General features: G+C 37.8%; 1 protein-coding gene across 2 annotated transcripts in view; it reads left to right on the forward strand.

Annotated features, from left to right (window-relative positions):
* The window catches only part of RNGTT (RNA guanylyltransferase and 5'-phosphatase), a gene marked incomplete at both ends in the record, with an annotated part of 187,671 nt that overhangs the window by 138,383 nt on the left and 26,225 nt on the right, over positions 1-23,063 (forward strand). For both annotated transcript variants that reach the window (XM_079532490.1, XM_079532491.1), the window contains one exon: positions 17,074-17,140. In XM_079532490.1, the coding sequence (XP_079388616.1) occupies positions 17,074-17,140 (67 nt within the window). The remainder of the gene's footprint in view (positions 1-17,073; positions 17,141-23,063) is intronic.

Here is a 23,063-nt window from a genome sequence, read left to right on the forward strand (position 1 = left end):
CAAAGAATTAAAAGATTGCACTGTGGGCAAATATTAGAAATGAAATATAATGTGTATACCTCTACTTACAGAATAGAGAAAATTGGAATGAGAAAAGTGCAGTAGCGTAGTGAACTTCATTGTGTTTTTATCCCCTCAAGTTTGCATATCAAACCGCCATCTGACCAACGTCTATAAAAGCACTTTGCTCCTTTGGTGAGTGTTAAAGCATCAATTCTCACATGTTCAGTTTTCTAATCTTTTTATTAAACAGTGCAAAGTTCTGCCAAAAGGTGGGTATTCAAAGGTAGGAGATCAGTGGATGTGGGGGGCAGAGCAGAACAAGCTAACTCAGAAATGAAGTGGATGTCACCCAGTAAAGGCTCTGAACTGTTCTCTCCCCTCCAGGAGGAAACAATCGTTATGGGCATGATTAACCCTTCTCAACTAATAGAAGAACCCTTCTCAATTAATAATTCTTCTGACTTACTAATTTATGATGCTAACGATCTGTATGCAGAAATTGCCATTGTTCTTTCTAAACTCATTTAAGAGAAGCAGAGAGCTCAGTCTTCACTGCCCAAGGTCTTTGTACTTACAGTTCTGCACAACAGTCACTTTGATAAAAGTATCCACAATTTATTTGAATGTTAAGAGAAGTGTTTTGGAATATGATTTGAGTATCAGAGACATGCAAATACTTTCATCCAGCTGAGACAGATGAAAAATAACTGGAAGTATTATAACAGCAGAGGTATTAAGCTTCTGTTATTTAAATTATGTCATTAAAACTGAATGATTAAAACTACATTTTCTTCTGTTTCTCAGCCTTATAATAGGAAGTGATGAATGTTTTTTTCAGACTCTGATAATTTCTGTTTTTTTACCTTAGTATCTATTTTACATTAAACAGAGAGTCTTTCATGTATGATACACCACTTGTTTCCTTTTGTAATATTCAGAGATACGCACACTCCAAATGTCTGAAGGTAATATCCTGCCTTTTTTGGAGATAAAATTAAGGTTTAAGGTTCTTTGATGTTTTGGTTTTTTTTTTTCTCTCTGATGAATTTTTGGTTTGATGGAGCCTGTGTAGTCAAGAGGCATGCCTGCATCCACTCTGTGACATGATGAGCGTCCAGTGCTTTACTCCAGTAAAAAAAAAACTTTAAATGGTTACAGGCTATGCTAGGCTTCAGACACATGGGAAAAAACTGCTTAAACTCCTTGACAAAGTAGGTTTTTACTTGACAAGCCTGAGGAACAGGAATGAGCCCTAACTAGAACAGAAAAAATCCTTCTTTTAAGGATCTACACAGCCTTGTCTATTCTGTTGCTTTTCATTAGGTAGACTGAGAATCATTCATTTCCCGAAGGATTTTATATAGCATTTGGTCAAATGTTTGATTTTGTCGCTGAAAGCTGTGTTATGAAACTGATGTTTCTTTTAAGTGAAAGCTGATACAGAAAGATTTTTAAACAACTTTAAAAATCCACAACATAAGATGCGACGGAGGTAGACTTTGCAGAGTCCCTTTTCTGTTGCAGTCTTTTATGAAAGGAATATCTTTAGCACAACCTAGTTATGTACTTCAGTTTAATGCAAAAAATATACCTCTGTGATTGCTCTACCTAAATTATTCCTTTGATTCCTGAAGACTTGAAGTGATATAAATTTATTACAAGGTGTAAAAGCACAGAAAGGATTTTTCTAACAAAGCCCTGTGACAGAAGTGCGAGAATATTATGGCCACTTAAAGTTAGTTCTTCTGCTGTAATAGCTCCAAGGCCACAGATATGTTTTTAACTTAAAATGGCTATATTGTGCTCTAGAACAGGAAGAGCAGTTGTTTTTCTAACAAAAAAACAAGTTGAATTGCCAAGGGGCCTACAAAGACAGATGTAGAAAAGTTATGGAATGTTATTAGTGGTGAGATTGGATGAGCTGAGGAAGGAGATGGAGTGGGGGAAACCTTCCAGGTTTTAATTCTATAGAGCTTCTCTCTTTGCCTTCATTTGAAATAATCTGTTTACCAGTAGCTACAGCAGCTTTCTACTCATATTTGCTGTACTTAATGAAACATAACTCTGAGGTTGTGTAGAAACGTACCAGCATTTTGTGTAAGGGGATACCACTGACAAACTTACACCAAAGTGAGTTTTATTTAAACTGCTAAGTGGAGAAAGGATAACCTATAGAGAAGAATAACTGTTATTTCAAACAGAATGAAAAGTGCATCTAGCCTGACTCTCCTTATCTGGGTGGGACTTTGAGCAACCTGCTCTAGAGGTCCCTGCCTATAGCAGGGGGTTGGAACTAAATAAGCTTAAGGCTTCCTTCCAACCCAAACCATTATATGATTCTAGGATTGACTGGGACAGTTGCAGGACAGCTGTTTGTACTGTGTGTGTATGCAAGCTTGGAAAAGTTGGATAAGGGAAAATTTTGTAACTTATTCAAGCTCTTGAGTGGGAGATTGCACTCTTTCCTCACTCAGAAATCTTTAGCTTGGGTGTCTTCGGAATAACTCACCAGTTCCCTACCTCATCCAAAAAGCTCTCTTCTTGCATTCTGGTCCTGAGGAAAATGCTTTCTTTTCCTTTCTTTTCATTTTCAAATATCAAATTGCTTTCTGTCGTCGTCCTGAGTGATTCATGCTTGAAAGAAGCAACAGTTTGTTGTCCAGTAGTAAAAAGGTAGTCTTGAAAGTGGGTCCAAAGAATGGAATGATCTATTTAATTCCCAAGCGATTAAAGGATTTCTTGATTTTTCAGTTTTCAAACTGATTTTTTGTCTGGTAGATGTTCTTTTATTGGTTCAAGAAGAGAAATATGTGCTCACGCAGTTAATTCTTTTTCTGCACAATTTATGTCAATCACAGATAAGTCTTCTTCCCATGCAGGTGCTGGATGTGAAAAATCAAAGCAATAGTCTGAGAGTGAAATTTAATATATTAAACAAAAAAATGTAGAATGGTAGGAGTTTTCAAAGTAATGCCATTGTCATTAGCCTCTACCTTTAAAATGTAGCAGAGAACTCCAGCATTCAAAGGAAACGGACCCCAGGGGCTGTGTGCTGGAACACAGACTTGTGGCTGGGTAAGTGGAGTAATTCCTACCACTCCTAAATTGCATTTCTCTTAGGAAACTGGGTTGTAAAAGAGGATAAGAGACACTTTGTTGTTGGTTTTCTTAGCTGTTTGAAAACTTGACAGCAGGGACGTGTTAATAGGTAGGTTTCATGTACTCTGTTAAAGGAGTATGTGCTCTACAAGCTTCTCCTTTTTGTCTTTTTATAGGATACTGTTCCTATATAGACTCAGTTTTGTGTTACTGTTAAAGTTTTATTCATTCACCTTTCTTCCTCTTGTGTGCAAGTCTTCAGGGTTTTCTTCATGGTACAGATGATTACATTCTATTTGTTCTTAGTTCCTACACCAAAGTGATTAAAATCCTGGTTAAAATGCACAGGATATTAATGAAACAACCAAAATTACATTCACATATACTGATAGATTTCTCTCTCTAATAATCTGGTAGATTTCTCTCTCTAATAATCTGAAGATGTAGGTAAGATGTGGAAAAAGCCAGTATTTTTTATTATGCTTATATGATATATTTTAAAAAAAGACCGAATTTTGCATCAAAACCTTTCTCCTGACTTGAAAATATGTGCTTCAGTCCTTTTTCTTTCCAGTGATACCAGTCCTAGATGCTTTGTCTTACCCTAAATCAGACCTGAATTTAAGATCATGGTGTTTATAATAAACAGTGTGAATTGCTTTTTTCTGCTATAACAGACATTAATTGCGGTTAACCGTATTACCTGAAAAGGCTTACTATCCATGCAGGTAGCCTATATTACTGCCTTGAGTATCATCTGCTTGGAAAGTCAAAATATGCTGAACAATGTTGCACTGATTTCCTTGCAGACTTTTTTTAGCAAGGATAAAATATAGTCCAAAATGACATGTAAAATTGCTTGCAGTAAAAATGATTTCTTGGAGGCAAAAGGGAAAAAAAGAAAAAGAAAAAAGAACACAAAAACCTCCTGTACTGTACATTTATTAATTAATACCTTAATAATTTACGTTACATACATCCTTTCAGCACTAGATGAAAAAAGAGATAGGTCATCCTGATACCAGTTAAATCAGTAGTTATCAGATCTCATCAGACTGGAAGTAACCAATTTTTTGTCCTATGCAGTTAGCTTTTAATCACAACTGCTCTTTCACTTGTGCCCTACATAATAAAAATTCATGATTAAGGACTGTAAGTGAAAAGACACTCTCATTCTGTAATAATAATATAGCTGTTTTTATGAAGGATTCAATTATTTTTTTTCTTGCCTTTTATTCTTGCCTTTTATAAGAGGGATACGTTTCTGCAGGGTGCTTGTCACCCAGGCCCCAGCTTCTTTGACACTGTGGAGAGCTTATCACAAATCAAGTTAATTGTTTTAATTCTAAAAAATTGGCATTGAAAAAGAGGGACTAGGACTACTGACTGCACACAAAATGCTTAGGAAATGGTTATGTTGGACCAAAAAATCTGTGGAAGCGTGTGCCTGTTACATGCTTGCTTTCTTTTGCTTTGACTGTATCTTCTTTCTTTCTTCATCTTTGTTTGCTGCAGATAACCTTTAGTAATGTTTGTGCTTGTTTTTTGATTTCCACCTTACCTGAAAGGTGGGGTTTTTTACTGATTTGAGTTGGTTGTTTGTGACTTCATTTAGGAATATAAAATTACAATGCATGTAGTGGGAGGAGGATTTTGGAGATGACCCAGTAAGGCTGTTTGTCTCCACTTCTTATGCGGCGCTCACTTACAGGTAAGATTGAGCTGCAAGGAAAAGGCTGTGCTGCTTTCTGCTCCTCTCCCTTGGCCTAAGCAAGCAAGTGGACCTGTCTAGGTCAGATTTCTGAGGGTGGCGGAGGGAAGCTCTGATGTGATGCAGCCCCAAGTGCTGGGGCACTGGGGTGACATTGGGCTGTTAGTAGCTGGGCTGCCCCGGTCTATAATTCTGTGGAGGGCTGAGGAGAGACTGGAACAGCGTTCTCAGCATGGGAGCTGTTGCAGTGAGGCAAATGCTGTTTGTGGAGCAGAGGTACCACGGAAGGGTTCTTGTTCCTATTCTGATGGCTGGTAGCCTTTCTGTTTCTCAGCACAGCCCAAGATGCCCTCTTACCAATGCATTACCCAATGTGTTCCCATTTCTTGTCTGGGGGCTCCATGGAGAGTATGCTACCCTATAAATTTGGGAACCTTAGGAGAAGGGGTGCTAAAGTTTGGAGAAAGGGGAATTAGAGCACAAAATATCCTGGAGGGAGATAGGCATCTTAAAAGGCAAAACAAAACCAAGGGGCAGAGAGTTAGGAGAGCAGCATGCTGACTGTTACAAGTCAGAAGTAAAGGAAGAAAAGCAAAGAGGAGAGGGAGGACAGGAAGAGACTTGACACTTCAGAGCACCCTGATAGCAGAGCAGAGGTTTCCCTTGTTGAGAAAGCAGCCTTACAGGTAAGAATAGCAGTATTTGAGCAGGAGAAAACTCTGACCCTTTTGTCACCGCAAGGAAAACACTTCAGCTGTGTTTCTTCATACTGGGGAATGCAGAATGAAGTATTCTTATTACCTGAAGAATTTCTGTAAAAGACAAGGAGTTCATAAAAAACTCATACAGTGAGTATGCCGTGGAACTTGATTTATAATGAATGGAGCAGCTCAGTCTTACACCGTCCGTGCGGTTTCAGAAATGAGAGGGAAGCAGCCAGCAGAGTTCATGACAGCCTTCCTGCCTCACTTTGGGTGGTAGGTTTGTTTGTAACAGATGGGGTTTTCTCCACACTGCTGGTGGCACTTGCGCCTGGCTGGATGGGAGCTGTGTGTGTGTCACACCCATTCCAAACAAGGAGTTCTTTGTCCTTCACGTGCTACACTTCGTGTCTGCAATCTGTATGGTCTCACAGGGGCTGGTACCTAAATGGTACTGCAATTCAATCATTTTGTGGTTGTGCATGATTAATTAATAAAGTATTCTGAATAAGTCATTAAAGTGGTGTGGGGAAACAGGAAGAAAAAGAAATTGCTTAAAGTGGTCTGGCAATACATGTTCTTATGGCTAAGACTGCTGTTTTATGATGCCTTTACCACAGCATCTTCAATAGGGAGGTTGGAATTCTCATAATAGTCATATCTGTGATCCAGGTAGCCAAGTGAATTTTATATTCTTTACCAATTTTTTTTTAAGTTTTTTTTTTTAAAGAAAATGATCTTCCAGATATTTTTTGTTACGCATGTACATGTTCTGTTCTTGCTACTTTTTCACACCAAGTCATCATCAATGAGCTGCCTTCTAATGATGTGTTTTGTGATGAAGTATTTATCAGGTTTGAGTTCTCCCTTATTTGACATAATTCAGTTACCCCTTTTCCGTTATGAGAAAGAAAGTGCAGATCACCTGATCCATCTTTGTTTTGCCCTGTATTAGCAAAAAGATACTGCTGCCAACTAATTTATTTAGGATACCCTCTGCTTTGGTTCAGAATGGTTTACAATTCATGTTCTGAAAAACTTTTGCATCAGTAATCCCTCAGTGTTTTGATTTACAGTAAGAGCCACCTCCATGGGGTATAGAAGTGCCTTTTCCTTATTTTGGAAGAGTTCTCTCTAAATGTGGCTGATGTGCAGAAAGACCTGGTTGTCTCCCTCAGAACCGTTAGCTGCCAGTGTCTGGGACTGCCACGAGGTTGTGCCACACCTGGATTGGAAAAATCAGGAAACTTCTGTAGCAATTGCCCTGACAGGTGAACGGCAGAGTGGAAGAGTTTACGCTTGGATGAGATCGGCCCATTATAGCTTTCCTGCCAAAATACGGTCTTTCAGCAGTAACAGCTTGTGTTAAAATGGCTGCATATTTGCATTTCCAGCTCTGCTGTGTTGATTTAGTGTAAGTTTGTTCTGTGGCTTTTTGTTTTTGTTTTTCAGTGACAAACAGAAAAGCCAAGGATAAAGGAATGTCAAAACCTTGCATAGAAAAAAGTTCATTGGGCCTCAGAATGTTGGAGAGAGAGAGAAAGAGAGAGAGAGAAGAGAATTCTAGTTGCCAGGTTTATATACGCTATGATACATTCCTTAATTAATCCTAAGGAATTGATTTAATTCTGTAATTCGTATGTGCAGGAGCACATATTTTTCACTGCAGAGGAGAGTAATATTAAGATTATGTGGGTGATTGTAAATACGGCATCAGCTTCCTCTCAAAGTGATGAACTTTGCAATTTAGCTAAAGTTGCCTGCCTTTGCTCCGTGACTTGCTTCATCAGCAGACTTTCTCTGTTCGTGACTTTTTCACATTTCTAATAAATATATTAAACAGTCTGTTACGCAAATTGAATAGTTACTTGGCCTTTGCTGAGATGAAAACTGACCATTTATTCTGCCTCTCCAGTCTCTTAATCAAGGTTTGATCCGTAATAGTAAGTAGCCTTTTTCCATATAAGAGTACTTACTGCCTAGTTTTATTTTTTATTTTTAATAGTAAATTACTGTGAGAGACTGTAACAGAAGCCTTTTGGCTGTCTGAATCGATTATGCCAGTGTGGTGCCTCTCCTGTCCCCCACTCCTTTTTAAGCACTCTTTCATTAAGATGATCAAAAGAGAAGCAGATGCAGCCACAGTGTGAGGGCAGGGGATGTGCAACCGTATCGGTAGTGCAGTCACACATGGCCAAGGTGGGCATGCTGAACAAAGCTGAGCTAAAGGGCACAACTCCAAGAAGGCTGCAGAAATTAGCCCATTTAGATGCTAGATTGATGTTGGTTTCTTTGCTTGTTTGTTACTAGTGATTCAGGCCCTTCATATCAAGAAATGTCAGAAAGCTTGGATAAATTGCATCTGGGTTTGGTGGTTTATTTCACCTTGATTATTGAATCATCCTCAAAGCATTTTTTTTAGTACCTCTATTTCTGCAGGCATTTTGGTAACTTAAAAACTGTAGCATCCCTGACTTGGTGGTGTTTTTGTTTGTTTTTCTGTGGGAAAAACAAGTCAGCAGCTTTTCAGCAGTGTCTCTTTCTTCCTTAGTTGCTCCTCCTATTTTCACATGATCAAGTGAATCTCACATTTTTTACAGGATTTGTACTTGGATATGCTTGAGATTTTATCACCTTTATCTCCATTATTTATTCTAGTTTTTATTAGAAGTCTATTATTCTTAAGTAGCTCCTGAGACACTTGAGATGTCTTTATTTTGACTTTGGAATATCTAATTAGGCATCTTATGTATTGAAATTTCCTATTGCAGAATTTAGCACTGCCGTGCCAGTTTTTAACCAAACTGTGTTGAATCAGGTAGTGTTGTGATCTCTGTTGAAAGATGGCCAGGATGAAAGAACGCTATGGAATAGACTAGAAAGTATGTTTGCACTGCTCCAGCGTGATCCACTGCTGATGCGTGTCTGCTCCTGTGCAAGATGTGGATCAGTGTAGGCAGAGCCGCTACACTGCACAGGAAGTCTTTCAGCGAGTTGGGAATGGTTCCTAACTCTGTCCTACATTTCAGTGAGATGAGAGGCATAATATTCAGAAGGAAAAATTGAGGTTTACCGTCAGAAATAGATTCTATTAGTGAAATCCCTCAGACTATGTAATAACCTCCCAAAGGAAAAGGCAAGCAGCCTCATTTTTCAGATAATTTATGGCCAGCGTGGCCAAATTGCTCATTATACTACAGGGAATAATGGTGGAGGAATGGGCATGATTATTTAATGGGTACTTTTTGTTTCTATTTACTTGTCTTTTCTCCTTTTTATGGATAAGTTATCAAAATGCTTTTTTATGTGATTTGCTCACAAGGCAAAGCTTGGGCAAGCATTAAAATATAACCAACAGTAGGCATAAGTGCAGCAAGCAAAAAGAAGGACTTTTGGAAATGTCAGATGTTACGGTTTTATTCTCCCCATGTCTAGCAAAGCATTCAAATACAATCTCACCCCCAAACAAAATAAAACTTTAAAAAAAAAAATCAAGAAAGAGTAATGCTTATTAAAGTCTTCTAAATCAATGTAAACCTTGATATTGTTCAGTTTATTCTTTTTGATCATGATAACAGGATAACTTACAGACCATTACCTCAAATGTGAGGTCACTGTTCTACCGTTTCAGGCCCTGTAAATGTCATTTTTATTGGGTTTGGTACATAGCAGTGGTGAGGTTGTTCACGGCAGTATGCCTTTCAGGGTTCAGTCACTTCCTAGATTACTGCCATCAATAGCCAATGACAGACAGTGATTTACTGTAGGTATTGATGTAATTCCTTGAAGCCTTTCAAGTGATAAGCATAGGAGCTCTTCCTATGAAGGGCTATAAACATGTAACATTGATATTTTTTGCCTAAGTTGCATTTAGTTCAGAAAGCAGCATGGGTATTAATACAACTAATAGCCTACACTGTTGGAATACCATAGTGGGAAAGCTGAGGGTGTTGAATTCATTTCCGAGTTGAGCTACCCTCTGCATTTTTTTCCCTATGAATATTGCTTTGGTATTATGTTAATTGCTGTCACCATTAGCTTGTCTTGGGATATTCTGCAAGTTTTGAAATTGTGCAGTGAAAAGATTGTGCTTCAATTTCCTTGGGGGTTTTCTTGCAGAGATGAGTTTAACATTGTAAAATTATTTACAATCTCCGTATTTTATTTTTTGTTTAACACATGTATCCCTTCCCAACCTTTTTCTTCTCTGAGTCCAAGCACAATTATTTTGCACCTTTACTATGTAAGTAGCTCTGTTTAGTGTCTTCTCTAGTTGCCTCATTGGTGGTTGGTTTTTTTTGGTATGCACTCTGATTTGAGGGAAAATGTCCTAAATTGAATATACAATCTATTTGTCTGCTATTTCCCAGGAGGATTACATTGAAATGGCTTATACTTGTCCGTCAAAATTTTCCTCTTCGTGCATAAGTGATGAGTAAAAGAAGATTGTGTCAGAATACTTCCATTACCTAAAAAAGGGATTTCATAAATGCACTGTAGAGTGCTGGCAAAAGCTCTTCTGTCTTGTATGTGAAGCCCCTGCTTTTCCATTGTCAGTACTCTGCATGTGAGATACATTACTGCTTAAATGAACTCTGAACATACTGAGTATGTGTACTTCATACTCTCAATGGCACTTTCTACTTTTCGATGCACATTGTTTGCTAACCATGTATGCATCTCAGCTGAAATTCACAAGCTTGTGCATGCACTGATACTGGCCTTCTTAGATTTTTATTGGATCCCTTTATATGCACTTCCATATTTTAAAAAAATCTAGTGTTATACTTTCCTATGCTATTGTTACGCTAGTCTATGAAATAAAATACTAAAATAATTATTTTCTAAGTTGGATGAAGTTAATTCTATGCAGTATCAACCACAGAATCGTGGATGCTTTTCTGATTATTTTTTCTTGCAATTCCTTCAGTGTATTACTCCAAGAGTTGAAAAGCAACAGGGAATGTTTGTCCTAAGGAAGAAGCAAACTATACTCACAGTACTGCCATAATAGAATACAAATTACAGTTTACTAAACTGTGTAAAAAACTGCTTCTCTTTCCATGGTTAAAGTACTGCATCACAGTGAAGTATTTTCCCTCACAGTTCAAGTGAACGCAGGATAAATACGGAATATTTATTAATGAGACATTAGCAGGACTGTGTGAATATGGCATCCTTTCTGCTGTGCCATTATGCTTTATTTATGCTTTTTTCACAGTATGCAGTAATGATGTTCTTTCTTTGTATAAAGGAATACCAAAATTTGTAAACTTAAGTAAAAGTTACCTTTATCTTCAAAGATATATGTCAAAGTCATTCAAATAATGTTTGAAAATACATTTATTGAACTTGCAGTGATGTTCCTTCTGTTCTCAGGGCAGTTGTTCATTTTTAATTTTAACTTACAACAGTTATTCCTGCCTGAAATGTGAAAATGCATCAAGAAAGATTTTTGTATGTAGTTAAAAGCATACACAGAGCATTGCAATGGATTTTTTTTTTTTTTTCTCATGATGGAGAAGGCCTACTTTAAAATGAAATGTGAAGTCTTTTGGATAATAACTAATATTAACCTTCCATTATATAGTTATTTTAAATGTGGAGTTTCAGCATGAGAAAGCAGCCACGGTGATTTTCCTAAAATTGTATTTGAATGTCCAATTTATATTTTAAGCAGGTTTTTTTTTTTTCCCCATTCCAGCCTTAATCATTCACTAATGCATATGTAGAGAGGATCCTAGCAATAAAGTTATGGATGTGCACAAGGGTCAGCAGCACTGCTGTCAGGATTGGTTTTTCATTTGGTTTTGCTTCACACCTAATGCACACTTGATACACATCTTGTCTGGACTGAAATCTTTTTACCAGTGAACTCTGTGAAGACTGTAAATGTCTTTTGGCAGCATGTGCAGGATGAAGTTGTTAGGTCAGACCGTCAGGCACATTTAGCCACTTGGTACTGCTTCTGGCTGCAAAATGGAATTAGTGCGTGCATCTTAACCCTGTTGTCTCATCAGTGGAGTCGATATTCCTGTTAATCATATCTGCTAGGGTGAAGTCTCTTCCCTGCAGATCCCAGAAGTGTTTGAGGTATCGGTCTGCCATTCTCATCAACCAGAAAATGCCCTCTCTGGCCTGAAGAGACTTCTTTCCAGGAGCAGATCAGATCACACCTATAGATGCTGCCCCTGGTCCCTCGATGACAGCAGTGAATTCCAGCTATACCAGCACTGGAAGTGCAAACAAATATGTGTAGCATGTAGCTGAGTTTCAGAAGTTTCTGCAGTCTTGGATACTCTCAAATAGTTGTCTGATTGTACAATATAAGAAAGCCATGTTAGATCCAACAGAGCTTTGCTGGTACGCTGTAGCACTTAACAAGCTTAACAAGAGAGAGAAAAGAATAGAATGCGTAAGACCATTGCTCATCTGAAGTCAGGCTTTTTGGTGATTGCAAGAGCTAGTAAAAAGAGCAAGCAACAGTCAAGAGCAAAACCAGAGAAACTGAATCTAGTGACTTATGTGAAATAATGAACTATTCATCAACCACGATGTCCATGAAGCTGAATTTGAGAATTGCCAAACAGATGCTACAAGATACCATTTGATAAATTGCTCTAAGTTCTTGGATTTTGATGAGAATTATTTTTGAAATATAAGGAAGAAGTTGCATTTTTTCTTTCAGAGGGATAGTGAATAACTGAAGCGTGGCTGGAGGCGGCTCTGCATGCTTCCTGCTGCCTGTTTCATGCAGCTTTTCATCTTGGAAAAACCAAATGTCTCAAGCCTGCTCATTTTTCACTGTTTTCCCGCAGCACTCCCCACCCTTCTGATGCCATTTCCCTTACATCTCCTCAGCCCCTCTACTGCACATGTTGTGTTTTTCATGCCCTGCTTCTCACTCCCACACTGTCTGACCTGTGCACTGCTGGCTGGGACCACACATCTCAGCACTGCGTTCCTGCATGATAACACAATGATCTTGCAACAGAGCAAGCACAGGAGCTGCTGCCTCGCACAGGAGCAAGTTACCGCGTTCAGCTCGCCTGCCGTAACTCGCTGCTGTGAGAGGCAGCGGCTCCTGGTTCCCCTTGCTCCCCTACCTCTGTGCGAGCTCCTGTGCGGAAGCCTTCCACACTGCGTAGTCCAGAGGGAATCTCACTGGTGGTTCATGTATGAACTGGTCAGATGTATTCAGATCGACGTGTTGTGTGGCCCCGTTAGGTGGTCAGAGCAGCCTTGCAGTACGACAGGCAGCCCTGAGGGTTCTCTTCCTGCTCAAGCCATGTCCTCAAGGCCACGCTGCCAACAGGATGCGGGGTCTATTTCATGCCAACCTTCTGCCTTTGTGCAGCACTACTTGGTGGCTGAAGCATTTGTACGGCAGTGAGATGTGCCTGAGTCTTTGCTGAGAATATCTTGAAGCAGCCACTTCATCCTATCTGACAGTTATTGGTGAGTTATCAGAATAGACATGCAGAGAAGTGAATGCAGTCAGGTTTCATTGAAATGAGCTATCCTGATGAAGCTCCTTGCTAAGGGCCCAAGGATTGCCATGGCCAAAGGCAGTGGGAGGTGTGAAGGGGATGAGGGCATGGGACTGTCCCAGCTCCCAGAACAAGGTCAGTTGTTCTCAGGAGGGTGAGCTCTGTGGTCACTCAGTCCCTGTGCTCTCACAGCCATAACCCACCTAGCTTTCTCCTCTCTTCCAGTACTTTCCAGTCCAGAGGGCTGCCTTGTCGTGTTCTTGTATCTCTCATTATTAGTCGTTTGCCAGATTCCCTGCTGCCTTACTTTTCCTTATTCCAAGTTTTCTCTCCTCCTTAATCTTGTCCCATATTTATTTGCATTTTACCCCCCTTCTAGTGCCACCTCTTTTTTGTATTTCTGTGCTTGACTCCTGCAGTCACCATCCATTGCAGACTGGCTCCTGCAGCTGAGATTTTGAAAGTGGCTACTCTTTTGATCATAGAAAAGGCCAAATCTAGGATGTTGAATGTAGAAAAGAAGGCATTTGGCAGTGTTTTCTTGGTACATGGAAGGTCTTTATGACTTTGATATTACATCGCCAAAAATCAGAAATGATTGGTCCTAATAAATTTTGTTACAATGTTTTTATGAAACATAATGCTACAGCCTTGATAGGCATGTCTAGGGAGATGGTTGCTCAATTCGGTGTATGGGAAAGAGCATGGGGGTTGTATGATTTTATGCATGGACAGCTTGTCCTAAAGAACTACTGCTCCTTAGAGTGTTGTTTCCTACCTTTATTCTGTTTTTTTTATTACTTATGGGAAAGAAAAAAAAGAGAAATCATATTGATAATGAATTGAATGAAATATGCTACAAATGAAATATGTTGCAATCTATAAACAAATACGATTAGTTTAGACAACTTTGAATATCGCTACGTATTTTAAACTGTAAGTACTTATATGTGAAATGCCTGTAGGCATTTGCATTTTTTATGATTGTTTCTCATAATTTTAAGGTACTTATTTGAATATGAAATTCAAACATGATAATTGCACTGTGAAATCATCACCACTATTTCATAGGTTGGTGTTGAAATTTCAGTCAATGCTGTCAGTTGCTGGCAAGGCTTGAGTACTGCCAGTGGGGTGTGGAGAACAGAACTGTGCAAATGTGAAAGGTTAGGTAAGACACAGACTATTTCAATTTTAAGAAGATGTTGTCATGAGAAAACATGCAAGTGCTTATTACTAACCCTGACCACTGTTGGAAGTCTTCAAAGGTAAATGTTGCCTAACTTACCAGGGTCATTAGTTGAGAGCATTAAGAGGGAATATTCATATCAATTTACACATGTTGAAGTTTCATGGTATAATGTTAATTTTAAGTAATTTAGAAGTATTTTCAGTGTGATGGGAGAGATGAGGGCACACGCTCCCCTGCCCCACTGATCTCCTCGCTGGCACACGGTTTCTTTAATTCCTCCACTGGAGGCAGCTGAGGTGTAGTGAGCACTCCTGCACTCCTGCCGTAGTTTGGCTTGTCCAGAGCTTCAGCAATGACTCTTGTTGCAGCCCACCTGCCTCTGCAGGCTGCTGTGTGAGTTCAGTCCCTGAAATAAGGAAATTGTGCTGGCCAGAATGACTCTGAAGTAAAAGAGTTTTCACTAGTCATGACATTGAGATTTATTTATTTTTTTTTTGATTGCTCAAGCTGTTTGGGGGGGAGAGGAGGAGCCCAGAATATTTCAGGATGTGAAATTATGACCATATTGGGATGCTCATTTCAACTGTGAGAGCTTTGAATGTACAATATGGGTAGCAAATTAAGTAGCATGGACAGCAGTGCTGTCTTCAGGAAAGACCAGTCTTAAGGTTCCTTAAATGTTCATTACTTACAAATAAAGCTATCCTCAAGACTCAGCTTTGTAATGATCCTTTCTGATAAAGCAAGGGTCATGAAGACTGGCCAAGTGAGAATAATTAACTGTCTGTCTTTTCTTTTTTTTTTTTTATATATCCCTTATTAGAAATGCAGCTGGCAATTTTTTTTTTTTAAATTCTTTTTTAATTCTTTTGCTTGACAAAAATTATATGCAGTTCTTTTTAAGGTGCCTCTCTCTAACATGGTTACATACTGTGAATTCTTTTCATGGATTCTCTTTTAACCTTTTCTACTAATTACTTCCCGTATGTTTCTTTTAATTTAGAAAAGCTTTAAATATTTTCTGAATTTGCTTTATACTCCTAGGAGGTTTGATCAATACACAGACTTTTTCAACTCCAGAGACCTGTGTTCCAAATGAATTTAATTTATTGTGGGTAAAAGTGAATTTGACATTTTCATCCTGACTTTGTTTCAATACTGCAGATCAGTAAAGCTCTGCCAGCCTGAGCCAGGCGTGCTGATGAACAAAGTGAGAAAACTGCTTACCTGTTTGTACTGTACTGGTTTTGCTCTGTTCCTTTCTTCTCTTTCATTCCTTTGAGTATTTCTATCGAGAGCTGGGACATTTCTGTATACATAATCTAATTACAAGAGAATTTTGATGATGATACGTAACTTGACAACACTTCTTACTTACGGTTGTGAATACTTGAATGTTTTGACTTTGCCATTTTGCTAAGTTCCAATAATTCTCACTGTTAGTGAGCCAGTTTAAGGTCATCTACGTTGCCATCAGAACTGAAGAGAATTACAAAATCATACTACGAGGCATTTGTTGTGTATTGAAGGTCAAAACAATTACTTGCTGCTATCAAAGTTTCTGTTTTCTTTTGTTTCTAAAAATAGAGCTGGAGATGGTGAGAAATAATGGTTGGAAAAGACAACCAGAGTATATATAGAAAAAGCATGTATTTCACTGTGAATTAAAGGTGTGTGTGTATATATATGCATCATATGTATACTTAAAACATAAATTTTCTAAGAAAGAGATGCGTTTGAAGTCACGCTTTACCAACACAATGCACACACCCTTATTTAATTACTGACAATCTCGAGGTAGGGGGAGGGAGAGAATTTAGACTGTGTGAAGTCTTACTAAAGGGAACAGAATATAAAATCAAAGAAAACAAAAAAAAATGTTTAATAGCAAGCACTACATGAAAACTTGGGACTACTGATGAAAACGATGGGCTCTGAATGTCCCTTTTAATCAAACTAAAAATTTTTTCAGTGTTCTGCAGTCAAAGAATTTTCCCTACAGGTGTGTCTACATCAGCATAATGCTTCTGGAGCCTCTTACCTGAAGGGGATGAGTTCTTTGCCTTTGTTTAGCAAGGGGAATGTTTAGCGATTGCCCAGACTGACCAGCACACTCCCTCATACAACTTTAGCTGACTGCCTTCCTACAGCAGTGGTCTTTTTTCCCTGTTCTTTAAAGTTGCTTCCTTTGGGTATTTGGAGCTGGTGTAGTAACAACTCTGACTTGCCCAATATCTGCAGAAATCAGGCTAACTTGTCCAGTAGCACCAACATTTCTTTGAGTCAACTTATCCTACCATTCCTTCGAATCTTGGGAGTGCCCATAATGACCCTAAAGAGTTGAAGAGAATAATCAGCACAAACTAGGTCTGACATTTTCTATTTAGGAAGCCATTACACAATATAACAGAGATTCTCTATTATTTCTCTTCTTGTATTGGTGCTTTCGTATCACTGTAAATGCTTTTATTTGTCCTGATCTGGTTGACTCTTAAGCCTGCTGCTCCGGGTGCGTGTTTATTAGTCTGACTCTATTGTTGTATCTGAGGTGTCTAATAAATAGAAATGGGGGACACATGCTGTTTTTGTGTCTTATTGAGTGACATTCATCACAAAGGGGTCTATTAAATTATTCTGATCAAGGGTTTTTTGGACAAGAAAAAGCAAGCTACCAATCAGTGCACATGGTACAGTGCACGGCACATCTTTTGTTTTTGTACTGGTTCGCATAGGATTGTGTAATCGTGTTTGCAACGGTAGCTCTTGCCATTGCAACAAGCCTGGGCCCTTTGCTAGAGTTCAGTAACAACTGTTGGAGATGCGAAAAGGTTATGGATGTAAAGTGATATCTTAAAATATTTTTTCCTTTTCTTTTAGGCTTCTCACCCAGAATGTTGGTCTTCTTTACGTTGGAAACTTTGACAGACCTTTTGCACAGATTAAGGTAGGACTAACAAGTAGGGCAGAGAGGCTTTTTAAGCTAGTTCACTTCTGTATACTTTATTCTGTATGCTTCAAGTCTCAATTTAGAGAACTTTAAGTGTATCAATACAATTCCAGCAAAACTAATTGGAAATAGTGCATTTTTTTGTTGTTATTCACAATATTCTGGGTTTGTTTCTAGTTACACTTGCATACTTTTCAAAGAAGTTTACTTTTTCCTGTAGTCTTTTGATTAATTTTAATTCTGGTTTAATTATCAGAGCCAAAATGTTCTCTTTTTTTAGGTTACCTTATCAGTGACATTTCAGAACAAAGCCATTTTTAGAACTCGGTAATTCTTCAGGTAAACCTTGACAAGGGAAATACTGAAGTAAAAAGCACAGATTGTTTTCCCAGAGTTACTGAATTTGTTATAAAAAGATCATAAATTGCTGGAAAATCATTTGTCTTTTGTATCAGTTTCTTTTATTTTAGTTGAACTATAGTAGTTTAACATTCCTAATTATCAGTTGCTAATTAGTTATCGTCATATCACCTGCAAACAGAAATGTCTTACAAAAATAATGGATTGATTTTTGGTGAGTGTCATTGGGATTTTACTTAGGACAAACAGAGCTAGACATAAGAACGTCATTCTTTACAATGGGATGTGGAAATGCAGTGTTTGTTTTGGAATGCTGAAATGTTCTGAATAATACTTGTAATTATTATATATCCTGGACTCTTGGCAACACTGAATCCTCAGGGTGTTCATTTTCTTCTTTCTCTCGATTTTAAAAGCCTTACTCTTGTTTTACGTCAAAATGAAACTTAATTTCTAAAACTCAAATGCGTTGCTGTGCCATCCGTAATTACATTACTAAAGAACAGTACTTCCAACTGTACCTAGCAAATACTTGCTTTTTCTACCTAGAACCTTTGTACTGTTTTCAAATGGCTTCAAAAGAACAGATACTTGCTTTTCATCTTCCCAGTACCAACATATATATATATATATATGTGTGTTATTCAGCTTGGTTAATAATCAAACTATTTAAGAAGTTTCTGGCACAACACCTTGCATTACAAGAAATTTCGTCTCAAAAAAGCTTGTATATTTTTGGTGATAACAATTCATAATTGTGCCTCCTGAAATGCTTTGTGTAAGTAAATAAAATGTACAGACATACAAAGAATCATAGAATTATAGAATCACAAGGTTGGAAAGGACCTACAAGATCATCTAGTCCAACCATCCTCCCATTACCATTGCTACCACAGGCACTAAACCATATATATGGAATACAGAATGATACCCTGGAATTCTGAACTTACATGGTCTGCAAGACTAACTATAATCTCCTTATTGTCTTTAGGATTGAAGATGATCTGTTTTAGTAAATTACACCTCTATAAACAATACCTGTGGGTAACATGGCAATTGCCCACCAGTGAAGATCACTCCTCCGTTGAGATGTCATTTTTGTCATCAGTGTGGAGGGCTGCCATTAGATCCCATCTCTTTTTTGTGGTCTTGGTACCACTGATAAGATCCTTTATTTCTATATTTAAGGAGTGTGAAGGGGCCTAAGGGGCCTAATGATTATTTTGTTTTTACTGAGCATTAGAGCTGGCCCTACACAGTGCTGTCTTTCAAGAGATAGTTCCCTCAGCTTCCTTTCCCAGGGATAATCAGGAAGCTTAACCTTGCCTTGAATGACTGATGGTAGGTGTTCTCCAAGATTTGGCTGCATTTCATTTCTGGTTACTATGCACATCTGATTGCTAGCCTGAGGAGAGGAGGCAGAGCCTGCACTGCCAGACAGCAATGGAAAATTTTCATTCTGAAAAATGAGTGATGTCGTGCACAGGACAGGATCAAACTGTAGGACTGAGTGCAAAAACAGAACAAATGCAAAGTATGCATTCAATTTCCTGCGCTTTGCATTCACAGGCTTCTCTGCTGCAAGTTGAGGCTGCATGTTTGTGCAGGTTCTTTGGACCTTCCTTTCTGAACATTCCTTAGTGATTATCCACTAAGTTTCCAACATACAAAGCCTTACTGTCACCATGAGTCATGGTATTATTTTATTTCTTTTAAACCCATTGCCTAATACTTTGATTTTTTTTTTCACCCTTACATCAAGGAGAGGGTGAGCAGTCATTCTCTTTTCACAACTTTAATCCACTTTCATATAATACCAATCTTGCATATGCCAAGCTGCAAAGAGTTAATCTATTTAATTGCTCCATGTATCCAAGCCATTCAGTATCTCCAATGAACATTCTTTACACTTGTTATATCCTTCTGCATTTTTGCTCTTGCCTCCTATGATGGTAGGGATTGGCTCAGTGTTCAAGATATAAGTGCAGTAATGTTTTCCTTAATATTTGCTGTTCATAGTGTATATGTGGTACAGTGCTTGATAAATATCTGATGTAAATTTAATTTGAATACGCTAATATTAGACCTTCTAGTTTATACTGCTGCTGTGTTCTCATTTTAAATGTTAAATTTGCCACAGAATAGGCAATCTGGATATTCGAAATAACTTTCAGTTACCACCTAGGGAAAACAAACCTTATTATCTGCTAAATGAGTGTAGATTATATATAGGCATATTTAAATGAGCTAACTCCACATGGCTGTACTCTCTCAAAAATAATGCTTATTTCTGGAGCTATAGGTGTATATATGGGTATATATTTGCACACCACTGCTTTGTTTCTTTTGTAGAGATAAAGATAATCTTGAAGTAGCAAGCTCATTTGTCTCAGAGTAATCTCTTCCATGGTTCTCAATTAGGAAATGATGCACAGTTAACAAGAACAATAAACTTTTTAAATTGAGACTCCTATCTGATTCCTTGGAGATTCTAGAAAATGTCAGCTGCCTGACAGCAAAGGAATTGATGCAACTTCTTAGAGATCTTCAGCACCAGTAGCGGGGAGTAATGATTCACATTAAGAACTGGTACTGCTAAAGGAAATTTATGTATTCTGAAGGTATACCATGGTCTTCTGGAACTGTTGGTACAGGTTTCTTTTGTTGTTCCTCCAGCAGTCTTTCATACACTGCTGCTAATGATCTCATCAGTTAAGAGAACTGTGAACCAAACTTTGTCATGGAACATATGTAAGGCAGAATCTTGGTAACCTTTTTAGTTTAGACATGTGATAAATTGGTCTCTTTTGTTACATAATTGACCCACTTGCAAAGATCCCAACAGTTGAGGTCTTCTTTTAAGATATAGCATTACTTGCCAAACATGCGCATTAAGGAATGCCCCAAACCACTACATTCCTCTGTCAGTGAAGATTTATTACTCAAAGTGAGCCATTATTTTACAGCATTACTTCTAATGCATTTTTAGTGTGCTTTCAGTAGGATGAATAGGAATGTTATCAGGTCTTTGAAATATTCATAATAAACATATAAGCTGCCACGTTCGTCCTCATAAACTCCTGTTTCAATTCACATACATTTAAAAAACTGCAGAGAAAAGCTCCTTTTCAAAGTGTGCATTTGCAATAGCAAACAAGTTTTGATTTTCCCAAACCATACAGGATGATAATTGTGCAATGTCTTTGATGATGAAGACTGTGGATGGCAAGTCTGAGAAAAGATTCTGCAATACTGATGTCTCTTCTCAAGATTATTATTCTATGTCTTTCTTCCTCATATGCAGTAATTCATTAATATTTATATATATTAATATTTATCATGTTTCTGAGACATAGATGAACTGGTAAGATTAACTGAAATTACCTATCTTCCTCCTTCTGTCTTGCTTTCAGTGATGTCAGTGGTAGCGCTTGATAGATTTGATCTCTGTGCTTCATTATACAAAAGGAATGAGAAGCATTTGCTCCTGAAGTTTTTGAACTCTGTATCTGGTAGTGGTTAGATTAGAAGGAATGGAAAAAAAAGTGTTTTCCTGGCTAGAGGGATCTGCGTTGAATTTTTCTTCTCCAGTAGTTTAATATTCTGTGTCTGTTCATAGATGTTAAAGGTTTTGCGTGTTGCCACTTTGAACAGAATTCAGGATGCAGAATCTTTGAGTTACTGCAGGAAGTTTGTGATCACTCTTGTTCTGGACTAACAGTGAGTTTCGGTATGCTCAGTAGCTCATAAAAATGATGGCTATTCCGGTTAGCAGGTGATGAATCAGTGATCTGAAAGTCAAATACGCTTTAGCAATGAAGTCTCACTCTATTTCCCCAGGACTGGTCTTTAACGATGTGTAGAAGGAATTTATTTCATGTAGGGTAGTTCTTAGAATTGTTTTTTGTTTCTAAATTAAAGTATTTTAATTTACTGCTTAAATATAGCATTGGTTCAAAGGTGTTATAGAACAGTTTCACAATACATTTGCTTACTTTTTTTAATCTTACACCATTTAAGTAGCTATCTTGGTATTTGCTGTTGTGTATGTGTGCATTCATGATTTCCACCTTTCTTTGGATCTTAATTGGTTATGTTTATTAAATATCTCTTAGAAAAACAGATTTTATGAAGGTTTCTGTAGGTGCGACTGTCTTGATCAGTAAAATGAAGTCTTGACATTAGTTGGAATTGGCTGGCAGACTTTGTTAAATCTATTTTCGTTAGTGATTGTTGGTATTCTTTTGGTAAGAATGAAGTTAAGCAAGAAAATATATCATGCAAATGTTGTGTTTAATAGAAGTTACTAATTTCATAGCATTCATAACAGCAAAGTGTTTTAAATCTGTTTCCAGAATGAGAAGTCTTCATTGCATACATGATCTGTTGCTTTTGAAATAGAGATTTGTCAAAACAAAAGCTTAGTTATGCTCTAACCTGTAATTATAAATTCCATGATATTGTTTCATCAGTTTATTAGGATTGAAAGTTTTTGCAGATCAGTTCCTAGTAGCTTCTAGGATGAGGGGAAGCTGTTCAGTACATTGTGTTCTCCATTATTAATCAGTAATGAAGCTTCTGACAGCCTTTACTGTAGCGCTAATGACTAGTTTCATGTTGCGTTCTTAACACATTTAATTACCATTTAAATAAAGATTAATTACTGCCCTTTTATTTTTAGTATTTTAAGAGTAGTTATTAAAAAGTTGCATAATAAATGCTACTTTGTTCAAAATAGAATTGTTCTATTTAATAGAATATATTTAATGATTACAAGAGTACTTTGGAAATAGTGTTCTTACTATTTTGTTTCTATGCTCTAAGTACAGTGGAAAATTCCTGAAAGTTTAAAGTTTGCTTATGAGGAATTTGCTGCTGTGGTTAAAGCAGTCTTTCTGTCGAGCAAAAATCGAGCTCTGTACTCTGATCTGCAGCTCTGTAGCCATTACCTGTGATTTTATTAAACCTGAGAACAGTATTGCTGATTGCTGAGGTTGCTAAACTTACCGCCCACTCTGCAGGATTGCACTTTGATTCTAAGCTATTATTTGCCCAACTGTGTTATTTTCCCTCAGCAAATACGCTTTTAACTTAGAACATGAGAAAGCAGAGCAGAGTGCTACCAGGCAGAGGCCCAGCAGTGGGTAATTGCCCCAGATTAATTTCACTGATCAAATCTAAACCAGTAGACCCTCCAGGTACAAATCTACCCACTTTTACTTTAGAAATGCAGTCAGCTTATCAGAGAATTTATTGCAACGTTTTCAAGAGCTGAAACTCTTGAAAGTTGGCCAGTTGGCCCTTGTCAAGACATAGGGGATGAAATCATGTCTAAGAAGCAGGCTGGACCACAGACTTGTGATTCCTTCAGCAAGATAAACCTCTGCAGGTGATTACTGAAGGGAAGGACCACAATTTACGAAAGCAGTGTTTTTGAAAAAGAGAGTGCAAAAACATGAATTGATGAAAGAGATGCTTTTTGTAGAGCACTACTTAAGTTAGAAGAAGCTGGTAGCTTATTCTCTGAAGCTGGCATATCTTTCTTCCTGGATGATAATGA

This window comes from Tetrao urogallus (assembly GCF_951394365.1).
Source record: "Tetrao urogallus genome assembly, chromosome: 2".
In the NCBI taxonomy this organism is placed as follows: domain Eukaryota; kingdom Metazoa; phylum Chordata; class Aves; order Galliformes; family Phasianidae; genus Tetrao; species Tetrao urogallus.